General features: G+C 45.8%; 1 protein-coding gene across 1 annotated transcript; it reads left to right on the top strand.

Annotated features, from left to right (window-relative positions):
- Window positions 1-2793: 2793 nt before the first annotated feature.
- On the top strand, window positions 2794-18424 carry LOC306973426 (N-acetylneuraminate (7)9-O-acetyltransferase-like; the record flags this gene model as incomplete). Its single annotated transcript, XM_079570349.1, has 23 exons — window positions 2794-3326; window positions 4670-4831; window positions 4880-4967; window positions 5058-5225; window positions 5328-5420; window positions 9933-10206; window positions 10285-10381; window positions 10446-10563; window positions 10642-10689; window positions 10766-10828; window positions 11038-11079; window positions 11152-11275; window positions 12666-12868; window positions 16202-16621; window positions 16700-16789; window positions 16865-16984; window positions 17042-17198; window positions 17277-17356; window positions 17428-17529; window positions 17602-17742; window positions 17814-17891; window positions 17968-18060; window positions 18129-18424. 23 exons carry the CDS (start codon window positions 2794-2796, stop codon window positions 18387-18389), a joined length of 3555 nt encoding a protein of 1184 aa, XP_079426475.1. The 3' UTR covers window positions 18390-18424.
- Window positions 18425-21604: the final 3180 nt, after the last annotated feature.

Here is a 21604-nt window from a genome sequence, read left to right as displayed (position 1 = left end):
CACGAGCTGCTTAAACCTCAGCAGCCCTATGACCTCATGACCCATGACAAATATAACACATGTGAGAAGTCCAGGTCCTGTAACGCCCTGATCAGCAGGTTCAAATGCCATTATAGTGAGACGCCTAAGGCTGGAGCTCCACTGGACCCGGAAGTACAGTGATTATGATATCATTACTTTACGACTTCGCCATAGAGTAATAATATTATATTGAGTTCATATGCTCTCGAGTGCTTGTGCCTCAGTGCTCCTGTATGAAACTTTCTTATGGACAAGTCTGAACTGAAACCATGTGTTTTTAAATTTGTGAACATGTGCATTTGTTTTGTTTGCATTTACAACCAAGCGAGGGCCGATCCGCGCCACAGCGGGGCGGCTGGAGCTCTTTCTCATTGTTTAGCTCACGATGGGTTACTAAAGTTTTTAGTTTGACCTGTGACAGCCTGTCATGCTTAAGGAAGAACACAAGGCATGTAAAGAAGCAGTCACCTCCTCTTGCCACGCCCTCTCACATACTTCAGCAAGTGGATATGTCCACTATGTCCAAATCTCACTAATAAACCAAATCCTTCTGATAACTTTGGATTCTACACTTGATTGGAACCATATTTGAGCTACTGGGATAAACGGAGGGAAAAGGAGAGAGAAAAGTCATGCTTTTGAACTTTTTCCATTAGAATAAACTGAGGCGCTCTGGTCACAGTCAAAGATATGTCATGTTTTTATTTGACCTGTGAAGTCCCGTTACTCCAACATGGAGTCAGTGGTCAGTGCTCTCACTTCAAACTGTGGAGCTTTCATGTTCTCACCATTTTGTGTGGGCTTGCCCTCCCACTAAAAACATGCACCAGTACATCAGTAACATTACATTGTTGCAAATGTTATAAAAATAAAGATTAGAGGCTTCTTTGCTTTACACTGGGTTACAAAATATACTATTTGGGAGGTGTTAACATTTTTTACTTTTTCTGTATCAGGTCAAGTTTTTGTAGTGAGTGGATTAAACAAAAGGTTTTTCCACTAAGTCGGATATACTTTTTATACTGAGGGTTGCTCAGTTACATGTACTTAACTAACTGTTCTTCTGCAAGTCGTTTATTCATACAGTACTTTTTACTAATGTTAATAAGAAGTATCTGTAATCTTGAGTAAGAAAAATAGCCACTCGTGCCACTGTGAGTAAATCTGAAAGTATGAATTTTGAGGCATAAAATAGATGCATTTAAGATGTGTGAGTTGATTCTTCATATTGATTCCTTTTTATGTTTTTAGGGGATTTTCAGATTATTCTATGTTTTGTTTCTCATCATTTATGTCAAACTGAAACTGATATTCTGGCTGAACCCACATCTGGGGTTGCTTTTTTTTGAGTAGTTTTCATATGAAATAAATATTTGCACAAATGCAAATGATGTTAAACCAACAGGACAGGACCGGACAGAGGATCCCATCGGCAAAACTTGTATAGCATAAAATGGACCTGAGGAAAAGCAATGTGATTTTCGGATTCTGTCATGATTTGTCTTTTGTTCCCCTGTTTTTGTATGTTTGGTTATTCTTTGGTCTCGTCCTGTGTTTTATTTTGACGTGTGTTCTGTCCTTGTGATTTTGCTTTACTTCCCTTCTTACCTGGCTGCCCCGCCCTGATGTGTTTCACCTGTGCCCCGTTTCCTCGTGTATTTATACCCCTGTGTTTCTCTTGTCCTTTGTCGCGTCATTGCCTTCGTCAGACCCAGGTTTTTCGTTTTCTCTGGATTTTGTTAGTTTGGTTTTCGTCCTTCATTAAACATCACCAGTTTTGTTGCAGTCCTGCATTTTGGGTTCTATTTCATCCCTTCTGACCGCCAGAGGCGGTGCTTCAAGCACTGAATGATCATTCTTGAGCATGCCCAGGTCGAGAAAATAATAACAACACAGTCACCTGTGACATCCGGTGACCTACGTGAGTCTATAAAGTCACGTGACACCGGAAACACAGTCCCTTTCATTGTTCTCGCACATGGTCGAGTGCTATCGGATTGACGGACTCCACTGCTGCTTTTTTTCTGACTCCACTGCTGTTTTTCGGCCCGTTAACCGTGGTGGGAGCTGCGAGCATGTCTCGCCCTCCTGGGCTGCGTGGACTATTGTCGCCGCGTGGTGTGCGTCCCGGTGAGTATCCCTGTTGCCGTTTACGGTTTGGGCTGTGTTTTGTGTGTCTGGTGCCATTTTCGGCGGGACGTTTAATTATACTGCGGCCGCTTTTGTGGCTTGTTTTCCTTTCGGAACGGCACTGCCGTGTTCGGCTGTCCTGTTTTTGTTTGTCTTCGTGATCTATTTATCGGCAGTGGTTTGTCACCTGCGTACTCGCTTGTGTGGTATTCATTTGTTTATTTATTTATTTTCATGGGTCGTGAGTGCCGTTTACGGCCGCATTGGCTCGGAGACATGCTGGGCTCACCAAGGCCTGGTGGACACATCCTTGCAGGCCTTTGCCTTCATGTCCAGGGAACTCGGCCGCCTGCTCTCCAGTCTCCAGGCAGGTCTGGTTAGCCCCGTCTCCTCTGGTTGAGTCGTCTAGGAGGACTCTGCGGAGTCTCCCGGTCTGTCCGGGGGAACTCTTTGGTTCAGCTGCACTGGAGGCTCTACAGCGGACTGCGCAGGCCACCCAGACGCGTCAGCAGTTGGCAGGCCTTCACCGGCGTGTTCCTCCACGTAAGTCTGCACCTGGTCCGTCTCGGAGGGCATTCCCTCCTTCGCAGGACCCCTTTGTCGTTCCTCAGAGGCCGTTTCCGAGATCTAACCGGTTTTGCGATGATCGACCTAGGACGCAGGCTTCTCGTCTGCCCCGCACGGGGCAACAGTCTCGGCAACCCTCCCGGTCCACTAGGGGCCGTGGGGGTCGACAGTGAGACCCGCAGGCCGGCGGTCGGTCATTTCACCCCGGAACAACTCCGTTACTGGGCTGCTCACACCCGGGACGCCTGGGTGTTGCCCACATTATCCGGGGGTCACAGGCTACAGCTCCGCCGCCGGCCTCCGGTTTCTGTCCCGGTCCGGGTCACTCACATCCACGACCTGGCCAAAGCCCAGACACTACAACGGGAAATTGGGACCTTGCTGGACAAGGGTGCAATTGTGCCTGTGGATCCCCTGCAGGATCCAGGGGGGTTTTATTCACGCTACTTTCTGGTCCCGAAAAAGATCGTGGATCTGCGTCCCATGTTGGACCTGAGAGGTCTCAACATGTTTTTAAAGGTCTTCCCATTCCACATGTTGCGCACCACGGAAGTGCTTCGCACTATAGCGAGGGGCGAATGGTTCACCAGCATCGATCTGAAGGATGCGTATTTTCACGTCCCGATCGTTCCTCCTCATTGGAGGTTTCTGCGCTTCGCATTTCAAGGCCGCCATTATCAGTTCAGGGTTCTCCCATTTGGTCTCTCGCTGTCCCCCCGTGTGTGTGCGCTGCCACACGAGATTTGTGGCAGCGCCGTTGGACCATTACAGGCGCAGGGTTTGAAGATACTTCCCTACATAGAAGATTGGTTGGTTTGTGCACCCTCCCATGCACAGGCTATTCGGGACACGGAGACTGTCCTTGCGCACGCCAGTTGGGGCTCAGGGTGAATCTCCCCAAGAGCAACTTGGTTCCGACCCAGGCCACGTTTTTTCTGGGGATTGCTCTCGACACGGTCTCAATGACCACTCGACCCTCCCCTCTGAAAGTCGACAGCATCATAGAGGCCCTCTCTGCGTTTGAGGGACCAGCAGGTTGCCTTTTATCAAATTCCTGCGGCTCTTAGGCAAGCTAGTGTCGGTTTCCAGTGTGGTTCCATTGGGACTGCTCCGTCTGCGCCCCCTGCAAATATATGGCTGAACGACGTCTGGATCCGTCGCGGCTTTCACACCGGCGTGTGCCGTTGCTGGTGTCTCATCAATGTCTGGCGGCTCTGGCTCCATGGAGGGGCAGGCTTTGGCTCAAACACGGCGTCCAACTGGAGGATTGTCCGTCTCGGCGGGAAGTTGTGTGTACAGATGCGTCGTCCACAGGCTGGGGTGCAACGTGGCATGGCCGGATAGCGCAGGGTGCGTGATCCCCTCAGTTGAGGCGGGAACACATAAATGTGCCGGGAACACATAAATGTCTTGGAGCTGCTTGAGGTGCATTTAGCACTTCGTAATTTCCTGCCGTATCTGCGGGGCCGACATGTTTTAATACAGTCAGACAACACGTCGGTGGTCTACCACATCAACCACATGGGGGGAACCAGATCAGTCAGGTTGACGCAGGTGACGGGTCAGCTACTCAGGTGGGCTTGGCCTCGATTGGCGAGATTGCGTGCAACCCATATACCGGGACCGCAAAATCATGTGGCCGATTTCCTGTTCCGCCATTGGATGCTCCATCCTGAGGTGATGAGCATGATATGAGGTGGATCTCTTCGCCTCGAGAGAGGCGAACCATTGCCCACTCTGGTTCTCTCTGGCGGATGCCTCCTGTCCGATGGGCCAGGACGCGCTGACACACGACAGGCTGAAAGTGCTGCTGTACGCCTTTCCTACTGCTGCCGCTCGTTTTCCCAGCGCTTCTCCGGGTCCTTCAGGAGGGACACCGGCTCCTCCTGGTGGCTCCATTTCCGCTGCTGTGCAGGCTTTGTTGCGCCTTGCCAATGCGTCTCCCTTGCAGGGCGGACCTGTCGTCCCAAATGGGGCCAGGTGTTACACCCCGATCCCGCTCGCCTCCAGCTCTGGGTCTGGCCACTACTAGGCCCGGAATAGACTTTTCCATGTTCGAGGGTGCAGTCGGTCACACTATGTGCCACGCCCGGGCGCCGTCCACGCGCTTGTTGTACGCCAACAGGTGGAAACTGTTTGACGAATGGTGTTGTGACCGTAGGCTGGACCCTGTACGCTGTCCTGTCCCGGACATCCTTTTATTCCTGCAGGACCTGCTCGATAAAGGGTGGTCTCCTTCTACCCAGAAGGTATATGTGGCGGCTATTTCATGTTGGCACATTGACGTAGACGGTGCGACTGTCTACGGCAGTCATAAAGCAATCTCCTTGTTTTTGAAGGGCGCTCGGAGATTGCATCCCCCCAGACGCCACGTGGTGCCTTCGTGGGACCTGGACGTGGTACTCAAGGCCCTACGGTCTGCGCCGTTTGAACCATTGTCAGAGGTGAGCCTTAAGTGGTTGTCCATGAAGACTGCGTTCCTCTTGGCGATGGTCTCAGCAAAGCGGGTGGGTGAATTGCAGGCCTTCTCTATTGAGGACTCCTGCTGCCAATGGAACCCGGATGGTTCGGGGGTTACTCTTTGGCCTAATCCTTCTTTTGTTCCCAAGGTGCCCTCTGCAACTCCTGTCGGGCCCTTGAAACTCACCTGTTTTGAGTCCGACTCCGAGCATCTGTGCCCTGTCCGCTCACTGACTGCTTACGTGAGGGCGACCGCGGCAATACGTAAGTCTGATCAACTGTTTGTGTGCTTTGCGGGCCCCAGAGTGGGTCATCCGCTGTCTAAACAACGTTTGTCACAATGGGTCGTCGGTGTTATTGCGGAGGCTTATGCAAAGTGTGGTTGGCCACTGCCTGCAGGAGTGAGGTGTCATTCCACCAGGGGCGTCTCCACTTCCAACACTGCTCTTGAAGGAGGTTTTTTTGGGTCCGTGGATTCCTCGGGACCTTGTTGACATTAGTCATTCAGTGCTTGAAGCACCGCCTCTGCCGGTCAGAAGGGATGAAATAGAACGCAAGTTACCTATGTAACTATGGTTCTATGAATCCCGAATGACCGCCAGAGCGTTCAGTCCCTCGGAATCCTCTCGTTGTGCGAGAAGATTGCGGGACTGTGTTTCACTTGACTTTATAGACTCACGTAGGTCACCGGATGTCACAGGTGACTGTGTTGTTATTATTTTCTCGACCTGGGCATGCTCAAGAATGATCATTCAGTGCTTGAAGCACCGCCTCTGGCGGTCATTCGGGATTCATAGAACCATAGTTACATACGTAGCTTGCGTTTTATTTTCTTCACTCCACCACAACCATGACCGATTCAGCACGTCATTGTCCATAATCAGCACACACAAATGAACAGCCTGAACTTGCTCTTCTGCCTTTTATCTAAAGGACTCTGAAGTTGGAATCAAATGAAAACGAAACATTTCAGAGCCTTTTGGGAACGCACTCTGTAAGAAGAACATTCTGCTGTGTGGGAACTCTGATGGTGAGTAAAAACACTGTTTATTTTCTTCTAATAGTCTTTCAGCGCAATACTCATTTACAGCAGTGTATTGAGTCAGCAGGTACTACAGCGGTGCTGCAGGCCAACATGGAAATGTTACAGACAATTTATGATTTAAAGATCACAACGGCAGAAAGAGATGTCTGTGTTCTTTTCATACATACACTTCCCATTTCAGGAATGATAAGGATGTTAACTCTGAAGAACTACCTTTGATGATGCGCTTTTTAAATGTTTTTATAACACAGTGGTGGAAAATGAATTATTACACTGTTATCCCTACTCCCTATCCCTATCACATCGGCAAAGGGAAAGAACTGCTGTGTTATTTTCACGTACTCAGTCACAGGAATCAGGGACACAAGTCGGTTCTGGGGCATTTGGAGCTTTTCACAGATTGTTAAAGTGTGGCCTCGAAGCTTTCCAACAATGTGTAACACATGGAAATCTGATCATATTTGGACACGCAGCAGCGATTTGAATCAAAAAAGCCCAAACGGCAGAAAGAGGCCTTCAAAGTTTTGGGCAGTTCTCACCTCTCTGCTGCTCGTGACAATAGGGCTCATTTACATCTCATTTAGATAAGCCATACCCACTCCCCCCGAAAAGCACAGGGGGGAGAAAAGGCAAAAAGCAAGAAAAATGTACCATCAAAGAAAAAAAAAAAGGTTTGCAAACAGGGTTATATGAATAAATAATAGGGCCCCGCATCTCAGTCAAACTACAGTGTTGTTTCACTGATTAATCAACGCGTTGTTACGGGGACAGGATCTATCACAGCACTCACTCACTCTCTGCCTACTTTGCCACATATAACACCAAAGGGCCTGAATTGAGGTCATTATGATCCCCTTCTGCCCTGCCCTACTGCACAGCGGAACGGTTTTCGGCCGTAAATGGATTCGCTCTTCATCGAATAACCATGGGATGAAGAAGGGCCAGCACCGGCTCTGCAGCCAGGGCATCATCAGTCGCACTGGGAAAAATAGCCTGGAAAAGTTCACTGGCTTCATGCTGAAAAACGAACTTCTGCAGTAGTATTCCAGCATTAGCAATTGGCTATTCAGAGCGTTAGCAGCAACCGGTGTTCCGGTTCTCAGCGTGACCATGTGACGATGCGATGTTTACATTTTGCTCTAGCTCGGCACATGGATCTTTCATAAAAGGCTGGTACTATCGCAGCCAGCTGTACGCTATCATGGTCAATTGGCTGTTGTGGACCTGCCGTCTCCCCCTGAAGTCGACAGGAACAGGAAAGGATTGCTATGAAAGTTGTGTGTGATGTTCATGATACTGTACTGACCTGAGATAAAAGGCAATAAAGGCTTCAGTCTTACCATATGAGTGCTTTAATAATAAATAGAAAAATCATTCTCTCAACCAGTCTGGAACCCACCCCACTTGTTCGAAAAGGTGTGGTTTAGGACACTTGCGCTAACCCCTACACTACAATACCACACCAATATCTGTCTCAACGCTTGTATTTATCAGATACTTTGTACTCATCACAGTAAGCCATGCCATTCCATGTGACCATGTCAAAATATAACAGTCACCAATTGACATAGCCTATATTAACTGTACGACGAGGCTGCGTCCTTTCCTCATCCTGTTAATGCTACATGTGCACATGATATCGCTGTGACACTGTTTGCAGCAGTTGGCTGTCCGGAGAGCCAAAGCCAAAGCCACAAAATAGCATAAACTCCAGTCAACATGGTGGCCTATACATTTGACCTCAGCGTGTCGCTGTTGTACAACAAACACCACTGGAATTTAAGTTATTTGTGCAGATGACTTTTTAGCCAGAGACCCCATCCATCCATCCATCCACGTAAGGTGGCGGTTCCGGGAGGGGCAAGCATCGTCTCTTTGCCATTAACATCAAACCTATTAAGAGGAATCCTTAATAGGCGTAAAGTTCAGCTCTGCATTTATGGCACAGTCTTTTCAACTCTGCTCGGTCAAAATCCCAACAGCGACATGCTGTGGTCAAATGTATAGGCCACCGCGTTGACTGGAGTTTATGCTATTTTGTGGCTTTTAGATCGTAAAGTCTCTCCGGACAGCCAACTGCTGCTAACAGTGTCACAGCGATATCATGTGCACATGTATTATTAACAGGATGAGGAAAGGACGCAGCCTCGTCGTACAGTTAATATAGGCTATGTCAATTGGTGACTGTCACATTTTGACATGGCCGTTGGAATGGCATGGCTTACTGTGATGAGTACAAAGTATCTGATAAATTCAAGCGTTGAGACAGGTAGAGGTTCGGTATTGTAGTGTAGGGGTTAGCGCAAGTGTCCTAAACCACACCTTCTCGAACAAGTGGGGTGGGTTCCAGACTGGTTGGGAGAGTGATTTTTCTTTTCATTATTATTTTTTGCGTGAAGTGTAAAAGACGCCAAAGCACTCATATGGTAAGACTGAAGCCTTTATTGCCTTTTATCTCAGGTCAGTACAGTATCATGAACATCACAAACAACTTTCATAGCAATCATTTCCTGTTCCTGTCGACTTCAGGGGGAGACAACAGGTCCACAACAGCCAATTGACCATGATAGTGCACAGCTGGCTACGATAGTACCAGCCTTTTATGAAAGATCCATGTGCCGAGCTAGCGCAAAATGTAAACATCACATCGTCACAGCGAGAACCGGAACACCGGCCTGTGTTGTACACACGGAAAAGCGTTGCATCAATGACACGCACCCACGCCGTGTGCCATTACTCCTACTTTTTTACCCTGAGATTTCACGCTTTTATATATGAAGGTCATAAAGGCCAGATTTGTGCAGAGTACGAGTAATAGTTTTTCTATGGACAGTTTCCTCCACCTGAGCTGTAGCTCTCTGCAGTTCATCCAGGGTCATCATAGGCTTCTTGGTAACAGCTCTGGTCAGTGCTGTCCTTGTTTGGTCAGTAAGTTTAGGAGGACGGCCGGTTCTTGGTAGGTTTCCAGTGATGCCAGACTCTTTCCATTCCTGGATGGTGGATTTAACTGTACTTTGAGATGCACATCATACTTTTCAGTTTTTTATTTATAAAAAAAAAAGTGTGTGTCTTTCACATAAGATTTTAACTAAATATGTTTCTGTTTATGGTTTAAAAAGTTAAAGGGGGTCTATAGTTTTGCATTCCATTGTATACCAATTTTCCAAAAATACTCTTTCTCTATTTGTGGGAAACTGAGTCAGCTGACTTGTGTCCCTGGTTCTCGTGACGGGGCACATATTCTTTCCATTTCAGGGATTCTACAAGTGCACAAGAAAACCCATGTTGTGCACCCCTGGCCCATAGACAATCAGCTTTTATTGGTGTTATGAAAGTGTGTACTCTCTGAACATGACCTCACTCCACAGCTAAAAGTGACAATATGGTGCTGTGACCTGCTCTATCTCTCACCGTGGACACAACTGTGTCCAACTCGTAACACGTAGAAAGCAACTCTGTTCCACCGTCGTCACAGCTCCCTGTAAACGGCATTATTGCAGTTTACAGTTTATTTGACTTTGCTAAGTCAAATAAACTGTGTACATTATGACTTCATATGACTTCCTGACTTGGCCTGTTATTAAGTGATTGCCCTTTAGACAAAATGTGCTTTTTTTAAATGTGAAAAGACACCAGAGTCAACAGAACTTAAGCAGCTGAACAAACAGACCTTATTTCAGAGCATTGTTTTGTGTCCTCTTGTGAGCAGGCTGTAGCAGGGGTTTGTGCAGGAGAAGAGCCCCTCTGCACTGGTGGAGATGCGGAGTCTCCCCCCTCAGTGGAGCCCAGTGACTCAGCTTCATGGGGCTGTCCCAAAGCCTATCTGCCTGGTCTGCCTGCCTGGTGTCACAGAGGAGCCCAAACTGTGGGAGCGGCGTACAGCCATGGCAGACAGTATTGCACCACTGACAAAGCTAAAGTCATATCTTTAGTGTTAGTGAGCCTGCTCTTGGTGTGTCACTCGGCTTCTCGTTACTATAGAGGTCAGTGTGTCAGCCTTTAGCAGAGCCTTTTATAAAAGCCTGGACACTTCCCAGTGTTCTCTCTGCTCTGTTTCACAGGCTCAGACTCCTGTCAGTGGCTGCTGTCCACAGGACGCTTCCTGGACAACAATGTGTGGCAGCCTGATGGCTGCACGATGCACAGCTACAGCAGCACGTGAGTGCTGTACTCAACCTCACACAAACTGAATGAACACTGTCTAATCTCTGGTCCCCAACAGAGAAGCCAAGGCCTGTCTGGCTGGAAAACAAGTTGCCTTTATTGGAGACTCACGGATTTGGCATCTGTTTATCTCTTTCATCAGAATATTGACTGCTACCAAATATACTCCCGCCTGGGTAAGAGGACTAGGTTCAAAACTATATGATGTGGAGCTCAGTCTGTGTAAACCTGTCATGTCTCATGTTTATTGATAGAGACATGTGGATATCCATTACAAAATCAGCGACTCTACAACTCAAGTGGTGAGTTGTTTCTGAGGTTTTGCCTTCTAACACAGAACCAAGAAGAATGAAGTGAGAACATTCTGTTTTTGCACAGAACTTTCTTTGGAACCCAAAGCCAAACGCTGATATGAAGCAGCGTTTAGCATCACTGACCCAGGTGAGAAGAATGACTTCATCAGAAAAAGCACCTGAGGGTTTGGAGGCCAGGACAAAAAAGATACAAAGTGAAGCTTGTGGATAGCTTGATAGAAATAAGATTTCCTTTTAACTGCTTTACCTTTGTACTTGTGTTAAATTGTTGTGTTTTTTCGGTTAGCAGTCGTGCGCCTTCTCACATCTTCCTATGATTGATCATTGTTGTTGCAGGCGCCAGTGAAGCCTGATGCTATCCTTATCGGAGTAGCAGCAGTAAGTCTGACAAACTGCTGCATGTGTAAGTCTCTAACTGTTTCTAACTGGCTCATGTGCTCATTTCACCAGAGGGTGATCGAAGGCACCAAAGGAAGTGCAGAGGGGCTGCGCCAGTACAAGGACAACCTGATGTCCATGGCTGGAGCTCTGGAGAGGCTGGCTCAGGATGGAGACATCTACTGGCACATTCAAGGTCAGACCATATATCATGACAATAATAATAGGTCTTACTATATGTTCCCAGTGATGTTTTTGGAACGTGCTTCCTGTATATTGGACTGTGAGCTTCCTGAGGTGTTTCTTAACAACAACACTCCAATGACAACTACAACTTTGATTGTTTTCCAAAACTTTGTCTTTTGACAAAGACAATCTTCCAATAACATTGTATTCCATTTTTTCTGAGAATGATCTTTGAGTTTAATTGTGAAATCAAATACAGGTCACAGCTTCCATTTGAAGGAAAAGATTTTGAAGTAGTAGTAGCCAACACCAGAACTAAAGAAGTTTGACCTTTGAGGAACGGCTGAAATATGAACTGCTTCACTAATACAAGGATCACATATATTTCATGTATGTTTATCATGATCCCTGTTAGCATTAGTGAAAAACAACTTCAGCTACCTCAAGCTTTCTAAACATTCATTCTCTTGTTGATATTCATTTACTGTGGTAAAAGACTGGTCTAACCATGTGCCGGTCCTGAACATGTGATTGTTCAGAATGACTTTTCCTGCTAACAAACGGAGACAGCACCATTCCTACTGACCAAATATAGTTTGTCTCTTTGACTCATTCTCGGTCCCAGACTTTTTTTTCTTGTGAACTCCCGGACCTTTCAGTGGACCCCTGTCTCAACGGTGTTGCAGTTTAATTAGAAAGCAATCACTTAAAAGCTCTATTTATAAGTAATAAGAGAATATAGCGTTCAAACTAAATCTATAAGTCTCCCAAAACTACACAGGGTTTTTTGCTGTGTTTTCCTATTCCAATCCTTTTGGACACTCTTTGGATATGGAAAAGACTAGTTTTATTTTATTTTATTATGATTGTCATTGTTTTATTAAATGAATATCTATTCATTTAAAATCATTTGAACATGTGCAATCTGGAAAGATGCAAACAACGGTTATATTGGAGGCGGTACCTCTCCTTCTGAAATTAATGTACACATTTTTAACCGCAATGTTACACGGCAGAGGGACCAGGGAGGGGTCTTTGAAAACATGAACATTTGCAAGTCTCTATCCCTTTCTGGTCCAAAGTTATGTCTGAAATTCGGCGATGTTGTAGATGGTGTGAGCATGGACCTCATGGGGTTCAAAAGTTAGAAGAAGAAGATCTTTATTTATATAGCGCCTTTCACAGACATACAGCGCTTTACATGAGACAATTGTACATTCACTCCATACTCCGTGGCGGTAAGTTACAGCACAATTGGGCACCCCTTCCAGCTGATGCCGCCCTATTCGGTCCCCGGGGTCACCTATGCCCAGGGCTGGCCCTGGGTTTGACTATAACACACTGAGACTTATGTGCTAAATCCTCCTCGACAGCCAACTCATTAAGCCTGTTCCCTCCAGAGCCGGTGAGGTGGTCAGCTTTAAAGCCATTCCAGAAGAATATCACAAACGAGCAGATTGACCTGTACAACAAGGCAGCAACAGAAGCTCTGAACATCGGCTCCTCCAGGATCAAGGCCTTTGAAGTGTCCCGTCGGGCAGGTCTGGAGAGCATGGCTGAAATAGCTGATGGTCTGCACATGCCGCCCAGAGTCAGGGACCTGGTGAGCACAATACTGTCTTTAACTACGAGTTTGTGCAGAGTCTGTGTGTCACACCAAACACTCAATTAAATCAACAAACCGTATGAATGTACAAATATTTACTTCAAACTAAATTTTTTTATCCCACACAATCTCTGCAAAAGTTTGGCTGCTGTAATCCGAGAAGCAGAGAACCTTTGGGCCACATGCTGCTCTTGCTGCACTGTCCCAGACCAGAGTTCCCTGAGGTTATTTTAATTCTGTCAGGAGCGAAGTTTGCCATTAGCCTGGCCAGCCAGACACTCCTCATTTCTGTTCAAAAGAACAACTGTCTGAGCTGCCAATCATTTCACGATTTTACCACTATCGGGCCAATCACAGACCAAGAGACGGAAGCCGTCACTGCACTCTCTTTGTAAAGGCTTCTTGCCACTTGCTCCGGCGCCATATGCACCGTTGCTCTAATTGGTTGATGTCGTCAGTCGATCACGCCCACCGGGAAATCGTTAAGATCACGCTCACTCCCAGACTACATGTCTTTGAAAAAACATATTTGAAAAAACATGTAGTTTGGCAGGCCTGGCGATCTTTTCATTAGACAAGGCAGACAGCCGCTTGGGCCTGCGAGCGGGCTCATTAGTCACGGACTTACAATGAATACTCACTTGATAGAGTTTTCCTGATGACAGTGGTGCTGCAGCTACACTATATCACCACTCGTGCTATCATGACTTCTTAAAGAGGGGGTATTATGCTTTTTTCAGCCACATAGCACCAGTCTATAGCACACTACAATGATGACGAAACCTTCTGTTGGTCTGTCAATGCAGTAAATTAGAAGAACTGCCTTGTATAAAATTGCTCTTTCAAAATGGCGGTAGCGAATGACTTGAAATAGGCCCCTGTCTCTTTAAGAACCTCTGACCCTTTCCGACACGCCCCCTCCACACGCTGTCTGTGGCATCACAACAACACTGCGCTCGTTGTCTTAACAGTATTGAAACTACGATCGGTACATTTTAATTTTTATTGTTGGAAAGGAGCTACTGTTTATCACTTTGTGAACAATGGCCACACAGGATATTATTTGGAGACGAACCTTCCACACCGGACGCTTGGAAGGGGCTCTTGCCTGAAAAATAACTGCTGTTTGGAGGCTCTCTCTTTGCATCTGCCATGCCCTATGGATCTCTAACTGTACCCCCATGGACGACACCAGGATCTGCAGGAGCCCATACGATTCAAAGACGGACATTATCTGTGCAGGTGGACAATGGTTTTTCGAGGTTACCCCGTTAGCTTGTTATAATCGACTACAGCTCATTGTTGATGAAAAGTCTGCAATAAACCACACATGTGTAAAGCCAGGCTCATTGTGTGATCATCGTAAAGGCTGCTTCGAGTAGTTGCTGCTTTATTGACGTTATTTGTGCATAATATGCTGCCTGTTTTCAATGAATGTTGTGAAGGTGAAGGTTGTTAGCTTGTCGCGGCTAATAGTGCCTTAGCTCCAAGAGAAAACCACTCGGCTACGACTCACTGTAGATGAAATGTGAGCAATAAACTACGAAATCAACAAGCCTGGCTCCGTGTGTGATCATCATAAAGGCTGCTTCAAGCAGTTGCCTGTTTAGTGAAGTTTTCAATGCATAATATGCTGCTTGTATTCAGTGAATTTTCCCGTTAGCTTGTCGCGGCTAGCTTGTTAGCTCCAGGAGAAAGACACTCGGCTATGACCCATTGTAGATGAAATGTGAGCAATAAACTTCCAGGCTCCGTGTGTGATCATTGTTAAACGGTTCTTTATGTGTGTGGTGGTTTTATTGACTTTATGTGTGCATATTTCTCGTTTTCACGTGATGACTCGAGGTTTAGCTTAGCATTAGCTTTCTCCGGAGGCTCTGTGCATCATCAAGGCCCAGCGCAGAACCAGACACTAAAATAAGTGTTCTTGTCACCGGTTTTAATCCTGGGTGTTTCGGTAACAGAAACACTGATGTGTGTCTTTGTAAAAGTCTGCTGTGGCTCCGGTTCACAACACATGAAGCTAATCCTCCATGATGACTCTGTTTACATCTTAGGGCTAGACACTGCGGGGAGGGGGTTCTGCTGAGGAGCAGTGGTTGGTTACTCGGCTGGTGACGAAAGGTCGGAGGCGTATCCTGGAGGTCGAGGGCGTTCCCTGAAGGAATCAGGCGTTTTATCCCTAAAATGGCCGCCATCAGAGTTTTTACAGATTACTCGAAAATACGTGAATGTGCCAAGGCAACACTTCAGGCATGGTTTTAATGAGGGAATGACTTAATAACATGATGTAAAGCTTGAAAAAGTCGATTTTGCATAATACCCCCCCTTTAAAGGGATTATACGGAGTTTAAAAATGTTAAAACTCAGTATGTATGTTCCTCCCCCTACATGTTCCAGCCTTGTCCTAATGTGTAGAATGAGCTCAGACCTGTTCACCACAACTGCCTCTAAAATCCTGCACTGTCACTCAGAAACTTGTTACTTTGGGTCAGAAGTGCCGTCATGCACGAGCTTAATATAGAAACTGCAGTTACGCATAAGACCTGAGGTGGCAGTAGTGAGCATAAAATGACTAACTTGCATCAAGCCTTTTAAAATTAACTTAGAATGAGAAGTGGACATACTTTTTACACATGGCTCCACAATTTTATATCTGCCATTAAAAGTGAAACCAGTTTATTGTAACATCCATCGTTTTATTTAGTCGAGACAGTGGAAACCTACACAGACACGGGGAGAACATGCAAACTCCACACTGAAAGGCCCCGTTGAGGTGGGAATCAAACCCAGGACCTTCTAGCTGTGCTAACTGCTGTGCCACCGTGCCTCCAATCATGACCTAAGAACCTACTCTGAATGAAACTTATGCAGAGAACTGCATTCTGCCTTCATCTGCTCTCCCAGTGCGTGCACTGATAGATGACAAGGCGCTGTTTTTCTACGTATTTTGCTTCTGATTTCAATTCAAAGGATTTCACATGTTTTGAGGCTTCTAATCTCACTAGTGCTAATGGTTTCTATTATGTATCCAGCTGCCTTAATATGTGATAATACAGGGCCCCCTGTGAACTTTTACTTGGGGCCCCAGGACACCCTTGCTACGTCATTGAATCTCGGGCTCTCTGAGGTCACCAGCTCCTCGAGCCACGCTGTCTCAGAGATAAAGGACAGAAGTGAAAACATTTTTCTTCTTTATGAAAATATCTGTGTCCCATTTTTCTGTTTCGACCCACCAATGGAGAAGTGCTGCTTCGATGAATGTTCTAAGAGTCGTTTAGTTTGTGTTGATGATTAATGAAATACTAACCTGTCCCTGTGTGTCCTCAGGGGGCCATGGTCTTCATGAACCGTCTGTGCAACAAACTGGTTCGTCCCATTGATGGCTCGTGCTGCCAGACCACGCCCCCGCTCACCTTCCTCCAGAAGATGGCGCTCTGTGTGTTCATGGGCTCGGCTCTGCTGTTCCTGATACTCCACTTCTTAATAAAAAGGTCCCATCGCCGGCCCCCGGCCACTGACGTGGAGAGTCTAGAGGAGAAGAAGCCGGCCACAGCCGCTGGGCCCCCGGGGGCCGAGGCAGTGTGCGGGGCCCTGTGCAGAATGGGGCTCATCATGGTGTACTTCTACCTGTGTGACAGAGCAGATGTGTTTCAGAAGGAACAGAAACACTACAGCCACTCGGCCTTCTTCATCCCCCTCATCATGGTCTTTGTGCTGGGCCTGTTCTGCAGTGAGAGCACCAAAGAGGTCCGCTCTGCTTCCTACACGGGACAGGCTTGTTTGAATGCTGTTTGCTGACATTGGCCTGGTGTGTGTGTGTTTCAGAACCGTTTGCTGAACAGAGAACAGACCGATGAGTGGAAGGGCTGGATGCAGTTGGTCATTCTCATCTATCACGTTTCAGGAGCCAGTGCAGTGAGTCCTGTGGCCGCTCTGTTGTGACATTTGTTTCATAGAAACAGTAGCTCATTCACATCCTCTCTCTCTCAGTTCATTCCGGTCTACATGCACGTGCGTGTGCTGGTGGCAGCCTATCTCTTCCAAACAGGCTACGGACACTTGTCCTTCTTCTGGCTCAAAGCAGACTTTGGCCTGTACAGAGTGTGCCAGGTGAGACAAAGCTCTTTCTGCCTCCACAGCAGTAGTGTGACTGTGCTTGTGCTGCAGGTGCTCTTCCGACTCAACTTCCTGGTGCTGCTGCTGTGTGTGGTGATGGACAGACCCTACCAGTTCTACTACTTTGTTCCTCTGGTCACCTTCTGGTTCGTCCTCATCTACAGCACTCTGGCCATGTGGCCTCAGATTGTGCAGAAGAAGGCCAACAGTACGTTTGACTGTTGGAAAGCTCTCATGTGGATGTGCTTCCTTCTGCTCCATCACTGCTGTGTGTTTGTGTCCACAGACAGTGTCCTGTGGCACTTGGGAATCCTGCTGAAGTTACTGGGCCTCCTGCTGCTCATTTGCTTCTTTGCCAGTTCCCAGGTAACACATCAGTAATCCCCTGTGCAGTGCCTGTCCTGACTGTGTTTGAAACCTGCTGAATACATGTGCAGGGCCTGTTTGAGAGCACCTTCACAGCGTGGCCTCTCTCAGCGCTGTTTGAGCTCAACGGCAGCATTCACGAGTGGTGGTTCCGCTGGAAACTGGATCGTTTTGTAAGTGCTTTTGTTGGCACAGGACATGTCTCTGTGGGACACACGTGGACATGATGTTGATGTGTTGTACAGGCCGTGATGGAGGGGATGCTGTTTGCCTTCCTCTATCTGCTCCTTCAGAAGAAGCAGGTGTTGATGGAGGGCAGAGGAGAAACTCTGTTCTCAGCTAAAGTGTCCATTCCTCTGCTGCTTCTGTCTCTGCTGTCTTTCATTGTAAGTTCTTTGACTCCTAACGTTGACTTGTTTCACTTCATTCTGTCCTAACGTCTCGTTCTTTGCTTCAGACTTACTCAGTGTGGGCCAGTAACTGTAAAAGCAAAGCCCAGTGCAACGAGATGCACCCCTACATCTCTGTGGTCCCGGTAAAGCCATGTGACATTACACACTGTTGTTGAGCTAATCCTCTGACCTGAACGTGTGACACTTGTGTCTTCTCAGATTCTGGCCTTCATTCTCATCAGAAACATTCCTGGCTCTGCCCGCTCCATGTACAGCTCCTTCTTTGCCTGGTTTGGGAAAATCTCTTTAGAGGTAAGATCCAACAGGCTCAGCGTCCTCCAAAAAGAATAATGCTAACCCAGTTTGTACTGTGTGTGCAGCTGTTCATCTGCCAGTACCACATCTGGCTGGCAGCAGACACCAAGGGCATCTTAGTGCTCATCCCTGGAAACCCCTCCCTCAACATCCTGGTCAGTAGCTTCATCTTTGTGTGTGTGGCTCATGAGGTTTCCCTCATCACCAACGTACTGGCCCAACTGCTCATTCCTAAAGACACTGTGGCTCTGCTGAAGAGGCTGGGGGCCCTGGGACTCCTCAGCCTGCTGCTGCTGGTCAGGGGCCACACCTCCTCTGGGGCCTGAGCTCTGTTCACTCTCTCTAATGGGCTCTATTCTGCAGCTGCTAGCAGATGTAATGATATGAAGATGCTGTCAGTCAGCTGGTTCCTCTTTTTGTACTTGGACTTTTGGCTTGTAACTGAATGTTTTATGGGTATTCAGTAACTAGGATAACATTTTATTGAATTTAGTCATCCCAGGTAAAAAATAAGTATACTTCAATATATTAGTGTACTTGTTTTTCTCTAATACATTTAAAATGTATTTCAATAAAGTGTGCTTATGTCACAGGTGGAGGTGAGTTTTATGGAGGGGTTTGGATATGACGATGATGAAAGGAACAGTTTATGGTGAAAATAACAAAGTTGTCTCCCTCGAACACGTCTCCTTTCCCCGCCGTGACTGCGGCGGTGGCCGCAACGGGCCATGCGGCCGCGTGGCCTCTTCCTGCTCTGTATGCTCCCCTTTTAAGTCCTCCACGCCTCCCTGGCCACAGGTGCCTTGATTCCCGCCCGCTCCGGATTGGGTCTTGCATGATCGGGGTCTCGGGCATACAGCATATGAGGCGTGCAAAACATGCAGACATTAAAACGTTAAAACATAAATATATTAAAAACATGCAAGTAAAATCAAACAAATCTTTAATTAAAAATAAAAACGACAAAAGTTGCACCCTCTCACGCTTAATATAGGTAAATAAAAATGAAACTAAAATTGTATTTAAAAGGTATACTTAAGCACCATTTCCTTTCAATTATACTTACACTTGTGAAAAATACACTTAGCATTAATACATCATTAATGTATGTAGTTCAATGGTATTGTTATACTCTTTTCATCAATCTGCCAGTATGCCAGTACAGAATTGCCACACCTAACAAATGCATTAACCTACTATCTTTTCCCCACAATGGTAAACGACCAAACAAAACGTCTGAACATTATCTTAGTTCTTTGACCAAAACACTAGAGACCCTACTTCCTGATGAGTATTCAAGTAGTGTTAAGATTTCTTCCATCACTTAACTATATACCAGAGTTATTTCTCTTTTTAAGAGTTGTGTTGTTGCATGAATGATAGAGAACACCACCACAAGTAAAACCATCATAAAATAAACCAGACTGAATTGACAGACCTGTAAAATGTTCTCTGTAAAACAGGAGTGCTTTGTCTTTTGGGGAGGCCAAATCCTCGGACACCAGTTTGAAATTCCTTTGACTTGTCACATGATGAAAGCTCCCCTGTCGTTTTTGACAAAAGTCCTTCACATTATCACTGGCGTTCTTGCCTTAATGGAAAGACCCTCCTGAGGAACCTCTTTACAGTTGAACCGGAATGTGTGTTGTCCCATTGAAAAATGTGAGCAATGTCCCATTAGATGATTCAAAAGGAACTGTAGATGTTGCCCACAGAGGGCCCCAATTGCGAATGCTTGATCATTGAAAGTAACATTCACACCACCATAAAGGCGTATTCACGTAAAGCCAGTTCTGCTGCATCAACGTGCTTTACTGAAATGGCAGAAGTAAAGTGTGTATGGCAAATACCAGTAGAAATAGATGATTAATATACATTTTCTTTTAAATACAATTAGATACTTGCAAAGCATAGAAGAGTAAAAATGACCTTCATTCAGAAGCTTTCCAAAATTTTCGCTCGTTTATGGATCTTGGTACTCTTGTGACCTCCACTGGTGGCATAATTCCAAGCAGCTCTTTGTCTATTTCATTAACGTTTGTTCCAATGTACCAGTTTTCATTATGGTGCTTACTATCTAACCATAAATATGTCATCTGTTCAGTAACAAAGACAAACACTATTCTGATTCTCCGGAATGAAAGATTAAAAAACTGGTATCATTATTATGGAATTGTGATGGAATACATCATCAGGTCCCATTTGTCTAGATTTTTTTAGTTTTGATATTCTGCTCCACATTGTGTATCAGAAATCAGACATATGGATTGATTGTAGTTTTGATGCATCAAGAATTTCCACTATTTACTTGGACAGATTCTTAGCAAGAAAGAATGATCCAGCCATTATGTTCCTCTCAAAGTCTATTTCTGCTTTACATGAAAAGGTGAACTTAGGTGCTGTCTCGCGCGGTCCTTTCCCATTTCACAGTGGGTGCAGTAAATATGGGGCAGATACTCTCCGAGCTCACCACAGGCTTTTATGAAGCAGGTATGAGCCAGTCCTGGAATGTGTTCATTCAAAAGCTTTAGAAGGTCTTGAAGAGCTACTCCAGTCAAATTATGACGAAGTATGAAAGACATGATGAAGAGCAGACTTTGTCCCTTTGTAATCGAAGAGCCAGCATACTGGTTCATTTTCATTCTGTGAAAAATAATAAAACAATTTGCATTACAACAACACTATATGTTGGTGTTAATTATGGCTTTATCTCATTCTGGTTTCTACAATGTCCCTCTTCCATCTCTTGTCTGAGTCTGCTCGTTGGTTTTTGGATTAGTACATGTTCACCTCTACCATGTTGGCTATTCCCATCAACATTCAGCTCTGGATTGCCAGTCACATTAAGCTGAAAAACATAATATGAATAACGTCAAAATATATACTTTATTCTTGCACAAATAAATATAGTACAGACACCCTTACCTGATCAAACAACTTTCTCCTGTATGCAGGTGTTCTTGGGACTGATGTTTGTAGATGCAAAAAAAAAGTCCTTTGATCTGGAAAGAAAGCAGATTAGAATACAAAATCACTCTACACTGCGTTCCAAACTATTATGCTAATTGTATTTTTGTGTCAATTTTTTTTTTTTTATGAAACTCATGGATGGTATTGTGTCTCAGGGCTCTTTGCGATTAATGTCAGTGATTCAGAGACCTGTGATAATTACCTTTCAGGTACACCCAGCTAAGGGAAAAACTACTGAAAAAGGACATTCCACTTTATTAAGCAGACCGTCATTTTCAAGCAATATGGGAAAGAAAAAGGATCTCTCTGCTGATGAAAAGCGTGAAATAGTTGAATGTCTTGTTATGAAAACCTTCGATATGTCATGAAAGATGAAGCGTAATCATCGTACTGATAAGAGATTTGTGGATGATTCAAAGCACACTCTGGTTTGTGCAGATAAAGGCACAATGAGGACGGTCTCTATATATCTAATACATCAGATTAAGAGAACAGCTGTTACAAAGCAGCAAACAGGTATTTAAAGCTGCTGGTGCCTCTGGAGTCTCCTGAACATCAAGGTGTAGGACTC

The sequence above is a fragment of the Gobius niger genome (assembly GCF_951799975.1).
Source record: "Gobius niger genome assembly, chromosome: 14".
Taxonomy (NCBI): Eukaryota; Metazoa; Chordata; class Actinopteri; order Gobiiformes; family Gobiidae; genus Gobius; species Gobius niger.
The sequence above is the reverse complement of the archived record's forward strand: the minus strand, read 5'-3'. Positions and strand labels throughout refer to the sequence as shown.